We start from the raw sequence: 22,342 nt of genomic DNA, 5'->3' as shown, positions 1-22,342 counted from the left end.
TATATAATCTAAAAATCAATAAACTTCTTTATTTTAGAGAATAAATTATAGAGAAAAATAATTTGTTTAGTCTCTGTGAACTGCCTTATTGCCACATATTTTATATATGCAATCTCTGCAAGGAACAAAAGAACTCAGAGTGCTGTTAAACTCAGTACAGACAGAAACCTTTCCTTTATTCCATCCATTTCATTAGCTGTTCAACCGCTTCCAATGGCTACTACCAAACACCTCAAAATATACCTCAAATACATGTCATAAAATCCATTCCTGTATTTTTTGTGTACTGTGTCTGCTGTCTCAAGTCTTATTAAGAACAGACTATAATTTCAAATTGCACTTAAAAAAAAAAAATCCTGTCTCCTTTAGAACTGGTGGAGAGGTATGCCTTTCTGCCTTCAAGGGTTTCAGGAAACTTTTTAACATTTCCAGAGAGCTAATTATCAGCTAACACAATATTTCACTTTTACATGGTATCTACTTTTATTATCTAGTTGTAACATGTAATCACATTAAGGTCTTCTTAAGAATATTTCTAAGGACAATTTCACAGAAAGTTATTTCATAGAAAGCCTAAATCTGAATAACAAATGGTTTAAGAAATGCTTTTAATATATGGGTAAAAAAGTAGATTTTGAAAGGTAGAAGTTCTGAAAGCAGTGTTTCATGTCTGCATATATTAATGTGAGATCTCTGAATTTTTCTCATTGGTGGCAGGAAAAAAAAAAAAAAGGAAAATCTTTAGTCGGTTTGAATAACTAATTTTACCAGACTGGGAAAGGTGTTTTTTATCTCCCACAAACCACCCTCCTCCTTCTTTTCCCAGAAAAACACACACAAGCAAGACTAATTTCCTGTGTTATAACATAAATACAAAGTTCCTTGAAGGAAAGACACTACCAGAGTCCAAGAGTTTTTCCTGTTCTTGGATGACATTGTCTAGAATTTGAACAGCACTTTGTCCTCAGATACTTCTAGGGAAGTGCAGTAATGGGATGACTCTGAGTTTTGTAACAGACGGAGGAAAAAATGATCAAAACCAGATTATGAATTTTGCTGCTTTTGTGCAGCAGAAAGCTCTAGCATGGCTCAAACAGGACTGACTCTGCAGCACAACCATTTGCTGAGGTAATCTCAGGCACAGCTGATGCTAAAACAATGGTCCTGTTACACCTCAGAACCATTTCCAACAGCCAGGTATTCCTGCCTTTTTGAACAGCCCAGAAATGGAGCATATCTGACTCCACGGTGGAAATCGAACATACATAAAACATGTGTTGTAATTTGATTTGCCTTTTTGTGTGTTAGTTTTTGCTAAGGGTTAGTTTTGCTAACATTAATCTCCCTATTTCCCTGGCTCTTCAGGTATGCAAAGAAACTGGCTGGGAGTGCAAAAGGAAGGTCTCAGATGTACTACCTGAATGTCTTAGACTTTATATGTGTTTAGTTCTCATGTTCTACTCACATAATAAAATTGTCTTTAGAATATAATTTTTTAGAATAGATATCCATTTGAGCAGGCATAAATCCTCCTTTATCCCCATTTTTTCTTATGTTAAGCAATGTACGCTATACTGACTGCCAATGTTTTCTCTATTTTTTAATTTTTTTTCCAATCAAGGCTGTATTTTACTTACATAAAATGAGGTCAAAAATGTATTCTCTCCATCCTGTCAGATCAAATTTGCTCTCTGACTTTGTTCTCAGACCTGATGTGCTGAGTTTCATTTTATGGCAATTTTTTTATAGGCTAGTGATAAATCTTTGTGAATGGAGTGTTTATAATGAAAATACTACCAGGCTAGGAAATATTGGCCACATTAAAGATCAGCAGAATTATAACAGCCACAGGATTAAACAGTACTGATCAGTCAGCCCCCAGTAGTACTTCCTTTTCAAAGGCAGTATACTATCTCCACACTCCACACTTCTTATGGATGTAAGTAATTTTTTCCTTCATTTCGCTTTAGATATTCTAATATTAAATTAGAAATTCACAGTTTCACTCCATCTCTGTAGAATCAGTTGAATTTCATCAGGCCTGTATAGTGTTTTCTGGAATAGTGTATCCGAGGGGAAATGTCAACATGATTTGAAATGCAATAAATATTTAACAGCGACATATTCCATATCATCAAAGTGATATGCAATGTATAAATTTGCATTTTTACATTTAATTTTTCAGTAAGTTGCTTTCTGTTACATCAGTGGTAGATTTAGGCGTTGATTTTTTAACAATCTATCTGATAAAATCTCTCTTTTGACTGGGCATTTAGTTCGGCTGTAATAAAAACACAACATAAACATTTAGAGAAAGGGAAAAGTGAACACTGAGCTGACAAATCAGTAAACCAGGATGATAATACTACATACATAGCTTTAAATTATTTTGGTGCATGCACTTTGCAAGGATGTAAAAGAAAATTATTCTCCAAACCAATTTCTGCCCAGAGATCTACCATCAGTTGACTGTCATAATGGCTTCATGCTCTACCCAGGAGCCAAAAGCAGATAGCAAAGTGTGGAGCTCTACATATTTAGAGACAGCAGAAAAAATATTTAAGAAAATGTAACTCAATCCACACAATTTTATCTATCCTTCACATTTGCTTCCTTTTTCACTAGCTTTATATTCTTCCTGTTTTTCAATTATCCCAGGAGCAGGTTAATTTTTCTGAGTATTTTCTTTTGTTGTTTTTTTTATGTCTCCGTGACACAAAATAAACACTAAAATAATTTTCTTGTTGGAATTTACCCTAGCGGCTGTCTCTTCCTCCACTTTAGCCTTTCCCATATGCACTTAGGGCCAGAGCATTCTTTTCTTCTTATTTCTTGCATTTTGCAATTGGATCTCATTCAAATGCTCCTTGAAGTGAAGGAAATTATCACTTGCAGAAATTTATCCTCTACCTTTTTCTTTTCCTTAGTATTACCAGCATGGGATGTCTGCTTTGTGAAGTTTCTGTTTAAAAAGATCATTGAGTTTTGAGCTTGAATAAGAAAGTGAAACTGTATGTATTACGTATAAAAATGCTTAGTCTTTGTTTACTTTCGTGGTGAATGAAATAAATTTACTTGGCACAGGCACAAGTTCAGAAGCAGCTAGAATTCTCATTATAAACCTTGATTTTACAACTTCTGTGGCGATGTTTTATATTCGGTCCTATATTCATTTCTGGTTGACTGAGCCTGTGGTTTAAAGGATAAATTAGGCCAGGGATGCTAGCCACCTTGGATGAAGTACTCAACCTTTTCAGGTAGCTTTGCTAGGGCACTCATTCAAGATTTTATATGCTGTTAATTAACTTGCTGGCATTTTGATACATTTTAGTATTAAACTGCCCACGTTTCCTGTCAAAAGCTTTTCTTCAAGGTCATGATGCCCGTGTCTTTCAGTACAAAACAAAATCTTGACCACAGTCATTTCTCCATACACACTAATTTTGGATCATCTGTGTAATCGTTCAGAGAAACCTGCAAATCTCCTAACTTAGTGGAAGTCAGGAAGAGCAGCTCAATAATTTCTTTAACTGATTCTTTTTTAATAGAGGATTTTTTTCTCTCACAAGAAAAATGGCTGAAAAGAAAGTATTTCAGTGTGTTACTGAATAGTTTGGGTTGCAAGATGAGGCTGCTCAATGCCAGGCTATCGGGTTCCCTGAAAAATACTTTTAAATCAATAAGCTAAAAATTGAAAGTATCACTGCACAAAATTTCACTTCTATAGAATCCATGAAACCAAACTCAGAAATCCTTCTTTCTGAGAGTCTTCATCTGGAAAATTTTGTTTGTTTGGTAGCAAATTTGGACCTTGGCCTAATTTTGTGTCAAGTGGGAACATGATTGAACCTTCTTCAACTGTGTTGGCATAGTTAAAGAGCTGGACTCAGGACAGAGGGTGGGAAGAGGCTGATTTAGTGCTACAACATTAGCACAAGCATAAAAAGCTGCAAAGACAAAATGAATTAATTTCTGCAAGGAGTGGCATGGTCTTTATATGCAAGACAACATAAGGAAGCTAAGTACAAGATTATTATGCTTACCTGCACGTAGGTTCAGAGCACAAAACTACAAAAAATGCTGCTCCACTTTCTTTCACTTAATCTCCTTGAAGTTCAGGCACACAGGCCTACAGTTACAGATAATACATAGAAGAGCACAAGTCAAAGAGATATAATTTGTAAAATAGATCAGTTTTCCAAATATGTGTCAGATTTTGGCTGCAGAAACATGAGTAAAAAGGGAAAGGAGTGTTGGTAATGTGAGATGTGTAAATAACTTACCTTCCCTGCTCTGGGTAGAGATGTTAGGTGCTAGGGATTTATATAAGTCTCCTCTATTTATTAACACATATAAATGCATTATTAGGAAAAAAATCCTAATGGAAACCAGTTAAAAGTAGAGAGCAAGATAAACCTACTCATCCTTAAGACAGATGTGTTTGATGTTCTAATATTTCTACCACAGGAGCTACATCAACTTGTGATAGTCTAAGTAGGTGATTCACAAGTTAAGTGCAGCAGGACAGCAAGTGTATAAAAACACTTCCCAGAAAAACACAGCAGCAATTAAGCTGACCTGGCCTTCAGTCAATACATTGGCTTTAATTACATGTTTCAAGATAGTGCTTTTAAATACCTGCTATTTTAGGTAGGGGTACAGATGAAATAATGCTTGTTTTTCCTGTGCATAATATTTACAAGCAATTCACATTGTAGATATTGAAACAATTTTTCTGTGTTTCAAAATATTGACATGTAGACGTTCTCTTCACAAAGCTCCAGTATTCGTATGCCAAAATTAGAATGTTGAAAATCAGCATATTGTAAATTTACTGGTCTTAAACTGGCAATCCTGCAGTCTATTCTGCATGCATATGTAAAGCTCCTTCTTTTCTAGAAGAGGACTTGATGATAATGCCAAAAACTTTTAAGTTAAATAATAGTCTTCCAATTCTGGAAAGTGATATGGCTCTGTTACAAACATGTATCTACTCAGATACTTACTAATCTCAATGCTTTACAGGAAAAAAAGTTACTATTTTTATTTCAAATTCTGAGGAAAATGAAAATGTTTTCAATTAAGAATGGAAAAGAAATATTTTAAAGGGGGGGTAAGAGTTTGTCATTCACTCTCTTCAAATATTTCCTATGTATTTTATTCTCAATTTAAATTAGCTTTATTCAAAAGTATTTATAATAAACAAACTTAACCATTTTCTTGAAAGTAGGTCCTAAAAATTAGATTTCTTGATATTCTTTCTCCCTCCAGAAAGATATATGTATCTGATGAAATTAAATCCAAAATTAGTTTAGAATATATGAAAGTTGGAGCCCAGCTGTGCTCCCTGGAGTTTTTATTCCAACTGCAGTTAAATTCAAAGGGAAATTTGTATTTCTTTATTTGGAACTGAAACAGGCCCACAGTTTCACTTTCAATAAGTATATAGAAATCAATATGCTGTAATGTAGTTTATGCTATTTTTCAGTTTCCATCTGCTGCCTTCCATTGCATCTTTTTGTGAGTGACAGCATAATAATTGCTGTACCAATTAATGCCCTTCCAATCCAACTGCATCATTACTGCAAAATAAATGTTTTGCTTTGTAGCAGTTTGTCCTGCTATGAAACTTTGCTTTAGTTATTCCAATCATCTAACAGCAGAAAAGGAAAAGCTGCTTTGTCATCAGTTGCTCAATAGAAGACACTGTATATTCAATACAGAGAGTTGGCAGAATTTTAACCAGTATCAATTTATAAATAGGATAGCAGCAATCATTTATTTTCTGCCTTAAATGAAAGTATCCTTTTTGATGCAATAATAGCCACTTAACTGATTTGAGACTGAAGTAGAGGGGTTTACTGGAGAAATGTTTTTTCTTTATCCAGAATAAAGTATGGACTCTCTTTCTTTGCAACAAAAGCTCTTAGAGGATAAAAGCTTCCATCTGAAATAAGCAGTCATAAAATTTAGTTTTTTTCAGTAAGAGTTTAATTTTCCCTGGTGGGATTTCAATGCATAGCTACAGTGGCTTTCCCACTCTGTCCTGTGTCTTAGCAAAAATGCTGCAAAGACTATCAGAGGTTGAAGCACTTTGAGACAAATTTCCCCATTCAAATGAGATCTTCACTGCAATCTCCGGGCCTCCTCTGTTATAAATAGGAGCTGCTGTTGGGAAAGTCCTTGGAGAATGCAAATCTAGATTAAACACTGGTACTAGTTTGGGGAACTTTTCTGGCTCAAGAGTTGCATTTATGTTGTCCAGTGAGAATTGTGTGAGGAAACAACATAGAGCTAACTCCTTCTTACTATTGTTCCATTTCTGAAACATCTGTTAGCTAATTGGGTTTTTTCCACCTTCTTGCACTATCCTTTTGTGTAATGATAAAATATCATCATCTCTGTTTCCCTGCTTCCCAGATTGTTCTGTTTATTGTGAACAACAGAATTTTCCAATTAATATTTCTAAGAAGAAGCTACCGCTTTACAATGGAACAATTGATTCACTTTATTTATTCTTAGCTTGTACTGATTGGTTCATAGAAATTTTCTTTGAGCAGACATGTTTTTCTGCAGCATTTATAGAAACATTTATAGCAATCACAGAACTCTTGCAATCATAAAGTCTCAGAGACTCCCAAATAAAAATCACAAAACTAATAAAGATATCCAATTGGCTTTAATTTAATGACTTCAATTTTGTGCTCATAATCTTGGAAATGGAAATATCAAATTTTATTTTCAAAAATAAATTTATTATTCTTACCAAGAAAAATAGAAATGCATTAGAAGTACATCCTTCTGTTTGTAAAGTCATCTGTTCAGATGAAATCCCAGATGAAAGCTTGCTGTGCAGCTGCAAATGTCTTTATTTTTACCTAATGGCTATCTCATATAAGGTAATTAAAGGCCTGCAACAGAAGCTGAAACACAGGAGTCTCTGTTTCTATTAATTTTTAATCACTGTACTGCAGAAACATAAACTTATATTAGATGTTTATGGGAAAAGCTTAGTCACGGGGTTTGAAAAGTGCCCCTGCATCAGAGCTGTGAGCAGCCTGGTGGCGATGGCATCCTCCCGCATTTGGTGGCACATCTCTCACAGGTCATCACTCACCAAACAAACCATCTGGCAGGGAAACCAGCCTGATAACTCTTCCCCTTGGCTGCTTGTTCCTGCTCCTCAGCTTTGCCAGTACAGAGATTTGTAGGGCTCTTGCAAACCAGATGACCAAAGTGCTTCAGTCTACAAAGCAGCTTTTCAGTCTCAATAGCTCAGCTGAGGGACAGTGAGCGGCGGTGTCAGTACAGAGCAGAAAGGGAACATTTTCAGCTGATTTTCCACAGAAAGTGTAATGTTGAACCCTACCCACAGGCAGAGGGGAATTTTAACACAGGACTCGTACATCAGGGATGAGTGATTTAACCAAAGAACATCGGATGAGAATCCCTTGAATTCTTGTATTGGAAAAGAGTGACCTTTATTTCATTTAGAAAAGAAAAAGAGTTGGCGCCTGCCTTCTGGTTAAGAATTTGAATTCTGAGTCTAAAACAGAAACATCTCCCAATAAGCAGCAGTAAGGGAGCTTTTAAGCCTTATCCCTGGATCTCTTCTCCTCTTTTTTTTTTTTCTTTTCATTTAGCTTAGTACTGCAAGTTTTCTCTCAGAAGTTGTGATCGATCTACTTTTATCTACATCAGTCATTGCTGTTACTAGGATACCATTGGGTTTTTCCTCTAAAGAATTGTTATAAATAAGCACCATGCCATGAAATAAGATTCTTGTGTATACTGCCTCTGCTTCCAACATAATTAAGATCAGGAAAAATCTAATTTAATGTAATTTGCTGGGTTACATTAAATTTTCTTGATGGATCATTCATACCTAATTGCTTTGGACTGCAGCTTCATTGCATTCTATAATCCTGAGAGTAAATTTGAATAAAGGATGAATCAGGCTGAATAATACTTATGTTTCCAAGATCCTGTCCTGAAATAGGAAAAAAAAGCAACTTTTCCTCTGTAAGCCATGGGGGAAAAAACCTCCCTCAGCTCTATTGGTATCTTCAGGTCATGAAATCTGTGTGAATCAAATTCATCTTATGCTGACTTCAGAAGAATTGTAGGGAAGAGTTAGTTTTGTGTTCTTAAAAGCAGCTGTGGTACCAGAGCTGCAAAATCCACAAACAAACAGTATTCTTCTTCTTCTTCTTCTGCTTCTTCTTCTTCTTCTTCTTCTTCTTCTTCTTCTTCTTCTCTCTTAACCTTTTAAGGCCCAAATATGACTGAAGCAGAAAATTTAGAAAGCTATTTTTTACTGCAAAAACTTTACCTGTATCTTTAGTTTCAAAATCCTTGCTGCTGACACTGCAGTACCTAGGGCACCATAAGGCTGATCAGCTGTATGAATCTTAAAATAATATTTAGGAATCAAAATAAAAGGATCTATTATAATATAGAATTTCCAGTATGTGATACGCTGAATTTTAACAAAAACTGAAAAATGTCCTAAATTTTGGAAATTTACTATTTAGAGGTCTTAAGTCAACTTGGAATCTTTGGACTATTTTATTATTTTTCCACCATCAGTTTTGATATGCTTGTCGAAGTATATTAACATAGTTAATTACTTTTTTTTAAATATAAGTTGAAAGTAAATATATTGCCTAGATCCATTCTTTCAAAATTCACCAATTTTCTTTTACCTATAGCTTTCTCATTTTATTTGAACCAATGTCCTCTATTCTTTTTGTTATTATATTCATAGATTGAAGTCATACTCTTCAGCTTCAGCTTCAACCAGCTATCTTAGACCTCTTGGCTCTGTTAAAGTATGCCTTAATCTTTTCCATCTGTCTGTCTCTCTCTCTCTTCTCTTTCACTACATGTCCTAGCAGCTGGGAGAGAAGAACTCTCCTCCTTAGCCCCTTTGGTTACAGAATAGCAAAAACTACCCCTTGTGACATTAGCATCCACAATTTTTTTTTAAAGAACAGCAGGGGATATGCAGGTTTTTGGGGCATATAGAGAGGAAATGAATTACCTGAATTTAATTTCCTTTTTAACCCTCATAGGTTCAAATTCATCTTCCACATTCTAAGACACTGCTTGAATTCCTTATCTAGAAATTAGTGTATTAGGGGCATTCTTCATCACTGTATTAAAGCTACACTATTCTACAAAAGTGGATTTAAAATTAATTATACAAGATACAGTACATGACACAAGTAGGCGTGAGTTTAGGGAACTCTGTGGTTGGTAAGTCTCTTTACTCCTGCTCGCTGTCACAAGGATTGTTTTATACTCTTTGGATAAAATACATGAAGAGAATGAAGGAAAGTTATACCTTGACATACTTTATTTATCTTTATGAGTAGGAAAGAGACAAATTTTGCATAGGAAAAAATGTGCTTGGTTTAGCAGTTCCTTATGGCATTTAAAAGACATATGATTCTAGCTTCTGGATAAAAGGAAAGCAAGATCTTACATCCTGAGAAGAAAATGCAGCAGATTTGGAGCACAAAATTAAAATCTAGGATCATTCATCTTCTCATGTTTAGGTTTGCATTAGATTAAGAAATAAAGTGACAGTAATTGTGATGTAATCCCAAATAAAAGTAAAAAATGAATAAAGGCCTTATTTAATATCATGGTTAAAAGTTGGTCAAAGCAATAAAACCTTTAAGATTATTCACAAACATTATCAACTAATGTGTAGCTCAGAACTCACAGTCACCATAAATTTTAATTCAGTTTGATGCAAAAGCTTCTTGAAGCAGAAAAAATTTAAACCTTTAATCTCAGTCAAGTTTTGGTAGCCAATGTCAATTTAACCCAATGAATGAATAGTAAAAATACACATTAAAAATTCATCCTGCTTGCTTGTGCTGTGAAAGGGATTTTATGATCATTAACATGCCACTGGGAATTCAGATTCTGGTTTTATTGTCTTCAGTGCCACTGGGATGTACCTTTTATTCTATTTTTCATTTAGTTGGGGTTTTTTTCTGTCTTGGTCCCAGCATTGCTCTGATAGTCTCATGTTCAGGGGTAATCATGGGGTTTTTTTTAATGAGGAAGTCAGTAACACGTTATGATCAAACTTTTCCAAATGCAAGTTAGGAAAAGTTTTCATAAATCCGGTGATCATCCTTGGCTCCAGCACTACTGGGCCAGCTGCTAAGTGTTTTGAAACATGTCAGCATGAGTTGAATTCTTTAGTATTTGAGTCTATACTATTTCAGATATTCTTTAATATCTCTGTGGTTCACATTAAAATATAATTTTGCAATCCTACAGATAATAAGTGTGTTAACAAATTTTTAAAAGCATTATTTAAAACTATTTTGAATCCAAGCTTCAATATACATTTCCAAAAATACAAAAAATAAAGATACATTGCATGAAGATATGAACTTTGAGAGTTTATTTTTTTGTTATTAATTAAATCTCAATTTCAAAAGGAAATATGAGATAGGAAAACTATCAGGGTCATCAGGGTTACCTGAGTTTCATCACTGGCTTTTCACATGTGGTTTCCCATCTTGCTGGTTAACACAATGGTTGTATGAGATTCACAAGCCCATCTGAAAAAGCGTCTGGCGCATCCTCTTCCCAACTAGTATTCTGCCATGTGCACCATATCCCACCTCCAGTTCATTTTGGAATGACAGTGGTGCTGTGCTTACCTGACAAACTGGCATCATGTTAAAGGACAATAGGTAAATGAAGTGGCATTTGTGGGACTAATCCCTTTGAAACCCCTGGCATTACTTTCATGGGAAGTAGTTTTGGTAAAAAAGATGTGCACTAGTTATTAGTCAGTCCTAACTGACATAACTAAGACTTATTAAGTAGAAAATACACAAATGTGACTCTGAAATTTTGAAAAATAATTTCGACCCTAAATTATGCCTGAGTTGGGTCTGGGATCCTTTGCCTTGGCTGGAAATCTGTCAGCCACAGGGAATACCCTCTTCTGCAGCCCCAGAAGGGCCCAATGCAGCAAGTCTGCTCTCCAGCCACCGTGGGACAGTATGAAATCAATCCACTGGAGCCTGTCCATGGCAAAAGGCTTCGGAGCCCAGTTAGATCTTTTGTGTTCATGTGTCCCCTCTGCAGGTCACAGCCTTGGCTCAGCAAAGGTGTCCCGGGCGCAGACATTTCCCAGCTATCCGTCGGAGCAGGGCGAGGAGCACCAGCAGCCGCTGTCGCTGGCCAGCAGCTACGCCTTCAGCTACGGCTCGGGGCTGGTGCAATGACAGCTGGGGACTGCTGGCAAAGATGGACACTTGAGCCTGGAGCCTCCTGCCAGGGCCAGGGAGCTGCTGGCCCCCTCTGCACCCACCATTTGCCGTGAAAACTGATGGCTACCAGCTCCAGCCGGGGCACCGCCAATGCGGAAACCTGGAGAGGCGGCTTCCCCGGAGCAGAGGCTAAGTCTTTATTTATTTATTTTGCCGTTCCTTTTGTCAGTATGTTCAGAAAGGAGAGGGGGTTGGGGGGTTGGGGGGAGGGAGGAAGGGGGCCACGTCTGTGTTGTAAGAAAGTGGTGGAAACAAATGGTCTGTGTTGGTTGGTGTGAAGGTTCCTGCATGACCGGAGAAGGTCCCTTCTGGGGCTCCATTGCAGTGGCACATTTGACACTGGGGCCTTCCTGCCCGCCCCCAGCAGCAGGCCAGCCTGTCTTCACCCACAACCTCTGTAGGTCCTTGCCACAGCCTACAATTCCCACTGGAGTCACTGAAATGTCGCCAACACAAGATGCAGCATCAGTGCTGCGGGATCACCTTCGGATACAAGTGGGTTCACTCACTGCCCTAGAGGGTGGTTGGGTTTTTTGAGCCAGACACCAACAAATACTGGAGTAGCAGGCTGATATGTTTTGTTGGGAATAGGGTTCGATGCATTAAGGTAAGGTTATTGTCTGGTCCAGCTCTAATCTTAAATTTCTGGGGCACAAATTCATCCCTTACTAGTGCAATTCTCATGATGCCCCTAAGAGCTGTGAACATCCCTATCAGCAGCACAGTCTTGTCCTCAGAACTGCTGCAAAGTCTTCTTGTTCACAAATTATTTAGGTAACCATGCCTGCAAGCCTAACTTTAAAAAGCGGGAAAACTGTTTTTCAGACAAAACAAAGTGGGCCCCTTGCCCAGCTGGCAACTACCTGGGCCAGACATGGTAGAGCTGAGCTCTGGTCTTGTCTTTCTGGTCAGCGTTACTTTGATTTTCTGTGTTTCCTTCTCAGATTTCTGTTCTAGATGCGCATTGTATCTTGTACGATCATGTGTCAAGCATCTGTTTACTTTCAAAAGGAGGATGAATACCTCTCAATGGAAATTTTCTGTCTTTGGAAGACGTCTTTAAAAAATGAACTGTAGTAGGTGTTTGTAATCAGTAATGAGAGAATAAGTTGGAAGGCATACCTGTAGGTGGGGAATGAATTTTATCTATCCTGAACATTTAGATTTTTGTAACTGTTATCAAATATTTATGTACTCCTTGTGATGCCCTGAAATGTTTGAAATTGTGAGGAGAAAAATCTGCCCTCTTGTATGATCTGAGGAGCCTTGTGTTCTGTTCCCAGTGTGAAACAATTGCCATGATTACCAGAGGGATTCAGCCCATTGGTTGTTTCTCAGGACAGGCTGAGGAAATGTATCAAGGAGAAGACACATAGACTCTTTTCCAATGAAACAATCGGGTTTATGTACTATAATTTAACTGAAAAAGTGCTGTTGGGTTGTTTTATATATGCACATTATATATATATGTATTAAAAGGTATGGAAGAAACTTCTGCTTTTGATTAAACATTTACTGATACAGTATGGTCAGCTTTTCTCCTACCATCTTCCCAGCTAAGAGACCTTGCAGACTTACAGCTTTCTACACCTCAGTGAACGGCTGCTGAATAAAAAAGCTTTGTGATCCACTTGAATGAAACAGTTCTACCCCACCAGAATCATCTTTATTTATTTTTCCTGTTTTTCCTCGTCTCATTCACTACCTCTTTTCCTTCTCACAGTGCTGCCATACTCAGGAATAGAATGACTCCCTACAGAGAGTATTTTGATGAGCTAAAATGAAAAACTGCTCTCCCACGCTGTCAGGGCACTGCACCTATGGTGCTCTCAGAGCTGTACCCATCAAGGAAGCTTCTTCATTCACACTTTCATTTAAGAAAAGGATTCGGCTGACATTTTGCTTAGGGAAAATTTCCAATTTGCCAATGTTAAATGCAAAATGTGATTCAAAAGGATAGATATTCTGCTGGTTTAATTCTGTTACTCAGTGCAGCTTTGCCAAATATTTGCCTTTTGGGGAAGTGGTCAATTACTTTTATTCCTTTGCAACTGGGATTTTTTCCCTTGCCCTAAAATTATATATATTTTCTTTGAAACCCCTTAGATTAAGTTTTCAATATGTTCTATAGGTTTTAATGCAGTGTCCAAGTAACTTTTTTCCTCTGTGACTTAAATACTAGTAATTTAATAATTATATATTCTACATAGTCCAAAAGTGGGGGAAAAGCAAAACAGGAGAATATCATAGCTGCTTTATAGTTCCAGTGTCCATATACTTTAAGAACCTATCTAAATCCTCAGCCTAGTATTTCAATTGTATTTCGATTAAAAGCATAAGATCTATATAATGTTCTCTTTTCGTTTCCTGGGGAACAGTTGCTGTCTGTGACTTTGCCTTCCTATGCAGTACCTGAGTATTGTCAAGTTAATGAAAATGTAGATTCTATTTTCAAAGAAAACACACCAAAAAAGGGAGGGAAGGGGGCATTATAGCAGTGTTGGCTATATATATGGCCATATAAAGCAGTTATACTAAATATTTTCAAATATACAAATATTTTCATTGCATAATGCAACCATCTTCTCAACATTTATAAAATACCTGTGAGGTCTCATACAATATACAGAAAATTGAACAAAGCTGCAGAACACAACCAATCTATAGCAAATCTGACCTGTTGGGAAGCTATTTCTTCTAGAGGCCAAACACAAGCACAGTAGAATTTGAAAATGAGGATGCAACTTTATAATGTACTTTAACACAGTCTAAGACAACTGATAACCTGAAGCACAAAAGTATTCAGGAGGCAGTGGATGCTGTCATTAGTACCCCTCCAAAACACCAGATGATATCACTGTAACATCGGTGTATTCACATAGCTTCCACAAATGTTCCTCAGAAAATCTCCATGAGAACCAGGCAGACACTGTGACAACAGTTTGCCGGAAAAATTCTGTTTTCATGGAATTGCTTTAATTCTTGGCATATGCCTGTTGATAACCTAAGTGATGGCCCACTGAGACTACTTTGTACAGCTCCTAGTGCTTCCACGAGAAGGAAAACTCTCTTTTGGAACACATAGTAGAGCTGCCTGCCTAGAGACTACAGCGGCCTTTAAATAGAGCCAGGGACCCCCTGGGACCCTGTTCCAGTCTCGGCTTTCTTGCTGTGCAGGGCACACAGATAATACGTCTACTCCTGACCCAAGAGTTGCTCTCTCTCTTCAGCTAATGAGCTGTGAAAGGATGGAGGGCAACAAAATGTCTTCAGTGGCAACCAGGTGCAGCTGGTACAAATGGAACTTAGCGTTAGTACATGATAAAGTAGAAGAAATAAAATAAAGCTTTCGCTTTTATTTCTGGTTCTGAGGATGTGTTATGAATATATAATTGTAACCGTGATTTACATTTTTTTGAAATCACTCTTTGATAACAATATACTCGCCCTTATGAACCAATAACACATGGCATTTACTAAATATAGTCTAATATATCTTAACTGTGAATATTATAGATTGATGCATGCTGGTACTTTTGATTTTGAAGTCACTTGGTGCAGAAAAGGTGAAATTGAAACAGACTGCTAATAAATCATCAAATGGTGCTAAGGAACTTGAATAGTCCCGTTTTTTAAACAGCTACATGTCATTACTTATGGTTTAAATTGTGAGTATACTCCTTGAAACAATTTCATCTGCCTATGTAAAGGTAAAAGAAAGGAGACTCTCTTGTAGCAGGGAGTTTGCTGTTTTACTGAGCAAATATTTAGACATTAGTTTTTTGTGGCAGGCACATGGTCACATGTATCAAGTTCTGCCCTTGGGAGGTTTTGCTGGGTTTGTTTCCTTCATTTTTGTTCCACAAAAGCTACAAATAAAGCTTGAAAATATATTGACAAACCAAAGAAGTTTGTTGAGACATTGACAGTAGCTGCTCTCTTTCGTTTTGTCAAAAGTCTAGCATGATATTTCAGGAAAATACTTCATTCCATAACACATGCATAGAAATCCTGTTGGGGTGCAGAAAACTATAATCAAGTTTTGTTCTAAGTTAATAAGACTGCTGGAAGAGGGGTTGAAATTGAGTATCTGAGGGCAAAAGTGTTTTAAAGTGCTCTCTATAGCAATAATTCAAGTAGAAAATACAGCCTTCAGGTACCCATTTATTTAGAAGTTGCTAAGTGTAGGCAATCTGTGACGACCCTTAGCTGCTTATGGCAAAGAGAAAAAAAGGTCAATCATTAATCATATCTGTGTATTGCATTTATCAGCTTTCCAGTCTAAAAGGCAATGCTATGAGGAGTAGGGTTTTGTGAGATATTTGATTTCTAGGAACTTACAAAGACCATCAGCCTGTAGCATATAAACCTCTACTCAGACTTAGCTCACCAGCCACATGTGCTAGTTTTCATCTGGTAACCTAGAAACTGCAGGGTGTTTTTCCACTAGAAAATATAACTGTCTTGAATGGCTGTGCATTTTAGCATGAAATATAGAATTATTTACAAAATACTGGAAAGGAAGGAGTAATGAGTTCAAATTAATCTCTCCTTTAGTGTTTAATATCAATGTATTTTGGCTCCTTTTTATACCTGCTGCAAAGGAATAAGTGTGGCTTTTATCCACACACAGAATGGAATGAAAAGTGGGGAAAGTGTGAAAAGCTGCTCTTTGAATGCGAGAATAGATCCAACAGCACCGGAAAAATGTCATTTTTCCATATATCATTCAAATACTTGTGACTCTTTCCAAACACACTTATTACACAACAGGATATATTAGAATTCTACATTTTTCACCACAGAGAACTGCTTATGTTTTGTAAGTAGAAGACAATGGCTGTGCACCACCACTGCAGTGAGGTAACTTTAAAATCAAAGGGCTGGATGTATGAATTCTGCAGTTATAAAGTCTTGCACTATATGAAGAGTTCTGTGTTTGTTCTTGATATTATAACTAAATGCTCTTCACTTTTTATTTTAGATAAAAAGGTGAGGTATATTGGAAACAAGGATAGGATTATGGTGGAATGAAAGAAACTGCAAAGAATATTGACTCCCTTGTTATAAAAATAAGTTTGTCTCCCTGTCCAGGTCCTTAAAAGACAGTAAAAGGTGATGGGTGAAGGTGCTGTATATTCAGCAATTATTTAAATTGCACTGTGCTTAGAAACCTAAATATTACAATCTGCTAGTGAACTGGTGCTATTGAAGAAAATGGAACATGAATGAAGTTAAGTTTTAGTCAGCTGACGCATTGTTTTGAGTCTTTTAAAAAATTGTATGATAGCAAGACAGAGTGGGCATAGAAAACAGGACAAAATTAATTGGCTGGTTTGGCAACTCCATACCAGAAACCAAAAAAAGGCTTTCAGTTAAACATTTATTCTCATCACTGCTCCTATACTTAAAACAGAATAAATTACAAAAAAAATATCCTTGTGGATGTTAATTGCCACATTTCCTGAGTTTCCATAGATGCTGTGACAGGAAATTTTTGAAATTGTTCTGATTTGAGGAACTCACTGCAGCCAGATATTGTCAAAAGTATGATTTAGAAAATTTCACAGCTCATTGAATTCTGGGTGATATCTTCCTTTATAATCCGTAAAAATACATACAGAGGTGCTCAACCTTTGTTCTTCTAATTACAAAATGTTCTGACAGAGTTCTGCAGGAAAGTTCTTCCCATTCTAACATTGTTGGGTAAACTGTAGGCATTTCAAAGAAAATAATAAATCTCTGCTTAAGACAGTTTTATTTCAGAGGGGAAAAAAAGATATTAAAAGAGATTAATTTTAATACATGTAAATATTTCTAACATACATTCCTCTTTTCAAGTACACATATAGACAGCACAAAAAGAAAAGTACTGAAGAGAAAAAGAAAGATACTATGCTTTTGTTTATATCTTAGTATGATAAGCTATTGATCACTTAAATAATTTTATAAAATTTAGTAGTTAATGCTACAAATGAATTATTTGTGTAACAATCCAATTAATGAACTGTTAAGAGAGGTGTTAAATTCCCTTTAGAACACTGAGGTTTTTTTTCTAAAACTACAAAGCTGTCTTTTTAAGTAAGCATAAGGTTGCAAGAAATATGTCGGCCATGGCTAGTAATTTATATTAATTATTTTATCTAACTACACAGGCTAACAATATGGATAGTGTGGAAATAATCTTTTGAAACTTGTGTTAAATAGCTTTGTATGCATTTCCTTTGGTATTTCTAGCTCAAACATTAAATCCTAAGTTATATGTAAGGATATATAACTGTAAGACTATAGCACACGTAGTAAGGTAAATCTACAGCTTTATAAATCAAGCCTAATCAGGGCCAAGAAATTAGTCAGAGCAATGGCACTAGTCAGTCCTGTGGCCTGGTGGCAGCCTGCCCCAGTAGTATCTGAGCTCACACAGCTGAGGCTGTCTCAATGTTCCTGAGGCTCCCATGCTTTAAAGGAAATATTGGCCAACTCATCACTTGTTTATCCCATGGTTATCCAGATGTTCTTCCTCTTCTCTTAACTCCCAATGCATTGTACTATTAGAAAAGAACAAAAAAAAAAATAGGGACAAAAGCAGAGACAAGACCCTCTTGGTGGAGGAGTGTCCTACCAAGCCCTGCAGGCTCTTCTTCATCCTAAAAATATGAGTTGTTTCTGTGCAGGAGCCCAGCTTCAGAGGGCAGGGGAGAGAGCTTGCTGACTTGTCTGATGCAGGCTGGGAGAGAGCTGGGAAGAGTCTCCCATTTCCTGAGTGATTTGGCAGGTATGGTGCTGGATGTCACGTGGCAGTGAAAAGCCTGGTCCAGTTCAGTGTTTGGAAGACTGCTGTGGGTCTGTAGCCTCAGGGTGGAACCTTTTGCCTGAGATGTCAAAGGAGCAGTGGGGTCACCCTGAGCCCACTGACACCTGACACCCATCCTGACACCACAGCCCAGCAGGCACAGCTGTGAAGGTCTGTCCTGTGCTCTAGCCCAACACGGTTCCCCAGGAATTGCGTGTTTTGGAAATGTCTTTTAGGTTGCCTTACTTACACCTTGAACAGTACAGTCTGAGAACTTGGCGGACAGCTTCTACTCCTGGGGTCTGAAGCCTAAAAGAACATTTTAGCACCTGTCTGGTAGACAGATGGGCTGGTTTTGGAAATAACCCTTAGTGTCAGACTTACAAAGCTGTTCAGAGGATTAACTCCTATTGAGCATCTTAGCTTTGAAGAAAATTGCACTAGGGAGTACTCACTGAGGCAGATTTTCAGCTACTGTAAATAAATACCATTGATTTGGACTTCCACAGAGCTCCATAACAGAGCATATTTAAAGGAGCATGATGCACATAAGATTTAAAAATAAATTTGAAAAATCAGAGTCCTGGTGCCCTGACATCTTTATGATTACAAAAATAATAATGATTGTCCTTAAAAAAAACCCCACCCTACACAAACAAACAAACAAAACCAAAGAAACCCACCCCTGGGAATGAAACTGGTAGTGAGATCAATCCTCTGAACAATCTCCTCTGAATCTGAAATCTTTCATTTTTCTGAAGTAAGATTTCATATTTGGAACTCTCTGGAGTAACCTAACAAATGCTGGTAGCAGCTATACTTCAACTGTTCTGCCTGCTGTGTTTCCTTGGTCCTGTCCTCCTGTCCCCCAGTCCTGGGATAAGACCTAGAAAGGAGGCAGGTGGTGAAGTTGCACAGTATAGTTGGAACAAGCTATTTCTGAGCATTTGTGAAAACATTTAGGTGCCTAACAGAGAAGGTGGATGGGGAATTTAGGTTAGGTGGAGGTCATAAAAAGGGTTAATTGCTGAAGTACCCTGCCAAAAGTGGGGGTATGGAGGAGTCCAGCTTCTTGTGTTCCTTGGTGGGTCCAGCCCTCAAAACAGCCTGTTTCCTCACAGAAACATTGGTTTACTCCAAGACACACAGCCAAGGGAGAGCAGAAGACTAGCAGAAGGAGCAGTATCATGAACATATTACAGTCAGAGAAGTTCTTTAAGGTAAAGGAATATGTCTGAAATTAATAAAGAAAATAATAGGTTCTAACTTTCACCTTCTTTCATAGACTGTGAGTTTCTTTTTCCTCCTGTTGATCCAAACTCTGGTGACTGCCTTTCCTACTTTCAGAAGTCTTTTTCAAAGAGATGTGAGTTTACACCCTTTAAAAACTTCATTGTACTATTAATCATTGAATATTCCTTTGAACATCAAATTTAAATGTTCCCCTTTTTGACTCAATGAAAAAGATTAATTTTATTATTATAGAAAAGGTTTTACCTTTCTTTAATCTCATATATTCATTCAAATCACACAGATGGTAGTTACCCTAGAATATCCTTTAAGGTAATCAACACTCAATTTTTTTGATGACAACACATTTTATTATATTTATTTCCTTTCAGCAAAGTATCTAAGACCTTAAAAAACCCACAGAACTATTTTGCAGTTTAGATGGTATGCTGAGCTGATTGCTATCCATGGTTGTGTCATTTTGCTTCCTTGATTCCTTTTTCCTCTCTCTTAACTATTTGAGTGAGTGGTACAGCATGAAATAGCACAGAAACTGTTCAACATAAAATTTTAAAATTACAGTTGGTGGAGTTTATTAAAAAGAAATGAAAAAAAAAATCCAAAAGGAAAGGACAAATCTATGGGAAATACTGAAACTAAGCAGCAATAAACAATTGTTTGTTTACACTGGAAAGTCTATTTACATAATCCAAACAGCAAACAAACTCTTACTGGGTCCTAACCTGCCAAACTCATAAAATATTTAAAGAGTTCTAATATTGCATTTCAAATTGAGCTTTTGGAAGTTTCTCTTGTATGTAACTTACTAGTTTTTAAACCAATGAAAATATTGATAAGTTTGGGGTTGTTTTCTTTTTGGTTTTGTCCCTTGTTCAGCTGCTGTTCACTGATATTACTATGGTACAAAAATGGAACTGTTGTTTTGGGATTGTTTTTTGGGAAAAAAAAATAACATATTGTTCTTATTATGCTATGTGTGATGTGATTTTCCCTGTGGATTATCCTGGTAGAACTAATATGTTTACGGAATTTGAATTAAAACAGATTACATACCTGCAAAAAAGTGCACTACAGATTTTGTTTTCTCTTCAAATCTCAAAAATAAGGAATTGTTTCAAAAAGAAAAGCTGAAAGTACCAAGAGAGAAAAGAAATAAGGGCAGTACCACAAATAATCAAAACAATCTGGTATTCCAGATATTTAACCTCAACCTCTCCCCTTTTTTACCCTGAGTAAAGCAGGCATGTATTTTAACTGTCCCTAAAAGCAGTAAAACAATACCATCTTCTCAGCTTATGGATGTTTGTGTATCAGGACTCCAATTAAGACCTTCTGTGTAATCAAATCCATTACATTTTTATTTTGGCATTTTTACTATCAGGGTGATCATAAGAAATGACCCAATGCTACAAGGTTTCATTTGTAAGGCTGTGCACAACTTAGAATTATCTGCTATGGCATTTGATAACTCAGGAAATAAACCAACTTGTTAGTAGTACAGTTCTGTGTTTCCTCATCAATTTCACATTCAAGCATTTGTATATCTGAAAACCTTCAGCAAGTGAAATTTAAAAGCAACCAAACAGCCATTGCAACGTGTCCTTGTTCAGGAGTACAGAAAACCAAAAACAAGGTGTTTTTAATGGTATATGATATTTTGAACAATTTAAGTCTTCAGCTTAAGTTGAAAGGACACTTTAGTTTAGGATTTTAGATTTTCAGCTGAAGTACAGAATAATCACATAATACTATTATTGCTCAAATAGTGAAGAGAAGCCTTGTGTCCATGTTGTTCTCAGAAGAACCTAGGCTCCTATTTTCCTGTGCACGTGAAGAAAGCTTTCCACTGGAGAAGGCTGCACGAAATGGGCTTTTCACTGTCAGGCTGTGATGCTCTTCCTAGCCAGCCAAGCAGAGCCAGTACCTGATTTGTAGGCAGACTCATGATGCCTCCACCACTAACCCCTTTCAAAAAAGACCCTAACAAAAACCCCGAACATCCAACATTTTTGTGTATGCTTCAAGAGAAAAGTGGACTCAGGCATAGGTGGGCCAGGCACACAGCTAGCAGTGTGCAGACATAGATGATTATCAGCTGTCATGGTAACACCTTCATTAACTGGGATTCTGTCCTCAGTAATTCAGCAGATTTGTAAAAGGCCAAAAGATGCATAGATCCTAATTCTCAGGTCTGCCTTCTAGTTCTGTTTGTTTAAGGATTTATTTTTTTCGTCTGTTTGTTCAATTTCTGTGTGATTTCTTCTGTAGGTTTCAGCAGAGTATATACATATGCACACATACAACTACATATGTATGTGTATTGTTTTGTAAATGTTCTCAGTCATGCTTTCTTCTGCTTTGCATCATTTACTCATATACCTTCCATGTTCTCATTTATTTTTTGCGCAATTAAACCTTATAATAAATTATTAAATATAACCTGACAGTGACAGAGTCTCCCTGTTTTGTTTTCTTCTGGGCATGGGGGGGCGGGGGGAGTGAAGGGGTGAAAGAGTGGGAGAGGAGAACAGAGGCTACTCTTCAATTGCATCCCCAAAAAGAAAACACTGAAATTACTGTGGTGAGTGGCAAGAAGCCTGTAAAACCACAAAGCTGTCAGATACCGAGCTGCTGTTCATACTTTTAAATCTGGGTACAAGGAGCCCTGATACATTTGCTTTTGTCAGCTGAATAGCACTGTTTGCCCGGCAGCAAAATAACACCTCCTGTGTGGAAAATCATGGGTATTTATTATTCTATAGAGTTCTCAATTTGAGATGCAAAACCCATGAACATAGACAACATCAAACACATTTTCTTTCTCATCCTGTCACATAAGCTTTTCATTCACATAGATTTCTCAGACCAAATTAACTTTATGTAAACATATGCAGCTCCATTCTGCATATTAGAGCTGTTCTAAAACTGATACTTAAGAGTCCACCTACTAGGTAAAAGTGTTTCAATTGCAGAAGGACAAATAGTCTCTAAT

General features: G+C 36.9%; 1 protein-coding gene across 1 annotated transcript in view; it reads left to right on the top strand.

Annotated features, from left to right (window-relative positions):
• DOK6 (docking protein 6) overlaps positions 1-21,796 on the top strand; it is a 249,953-nt gene extending 228,157 nt beyond the window's left edge. Inside the window, exon 8 of the mRNA XM_014870907.2 lies at positions 11,122-21,796. Within this exon, the coding sequence (XP_014726393.1) occupies positions 11,122-11,261 (140 nt within the window). The 3' untranslated portion in view covers positions 11,262-21,796. The remainder of the gene's footprint in view (positions 1-11,121) is intronic.
• Positions 21,797-22,342: the final 546 nt, after the last annotated feature.

Source organism: Sturnus vulgaris, chromosome 1 (genome assembly GCF_052056855.1).
Source record: "Sturnus vulgaris isolate bStuVul1 chromosome 1, bStuVul1.hap1, whole genome shotgun sequence".
NCBI classification, from domain to species: domain Eukaryota; kingdom Metazoa; phylum Chordata; class Aves; order Passeriformes; family Sturnidae; genus Sturnus; species Sturnus vulgaris.
Note: the sequence above shows the minus strand (reverse complement) of the source record. Positions and strands in the feature narration are given on the sequence as shown.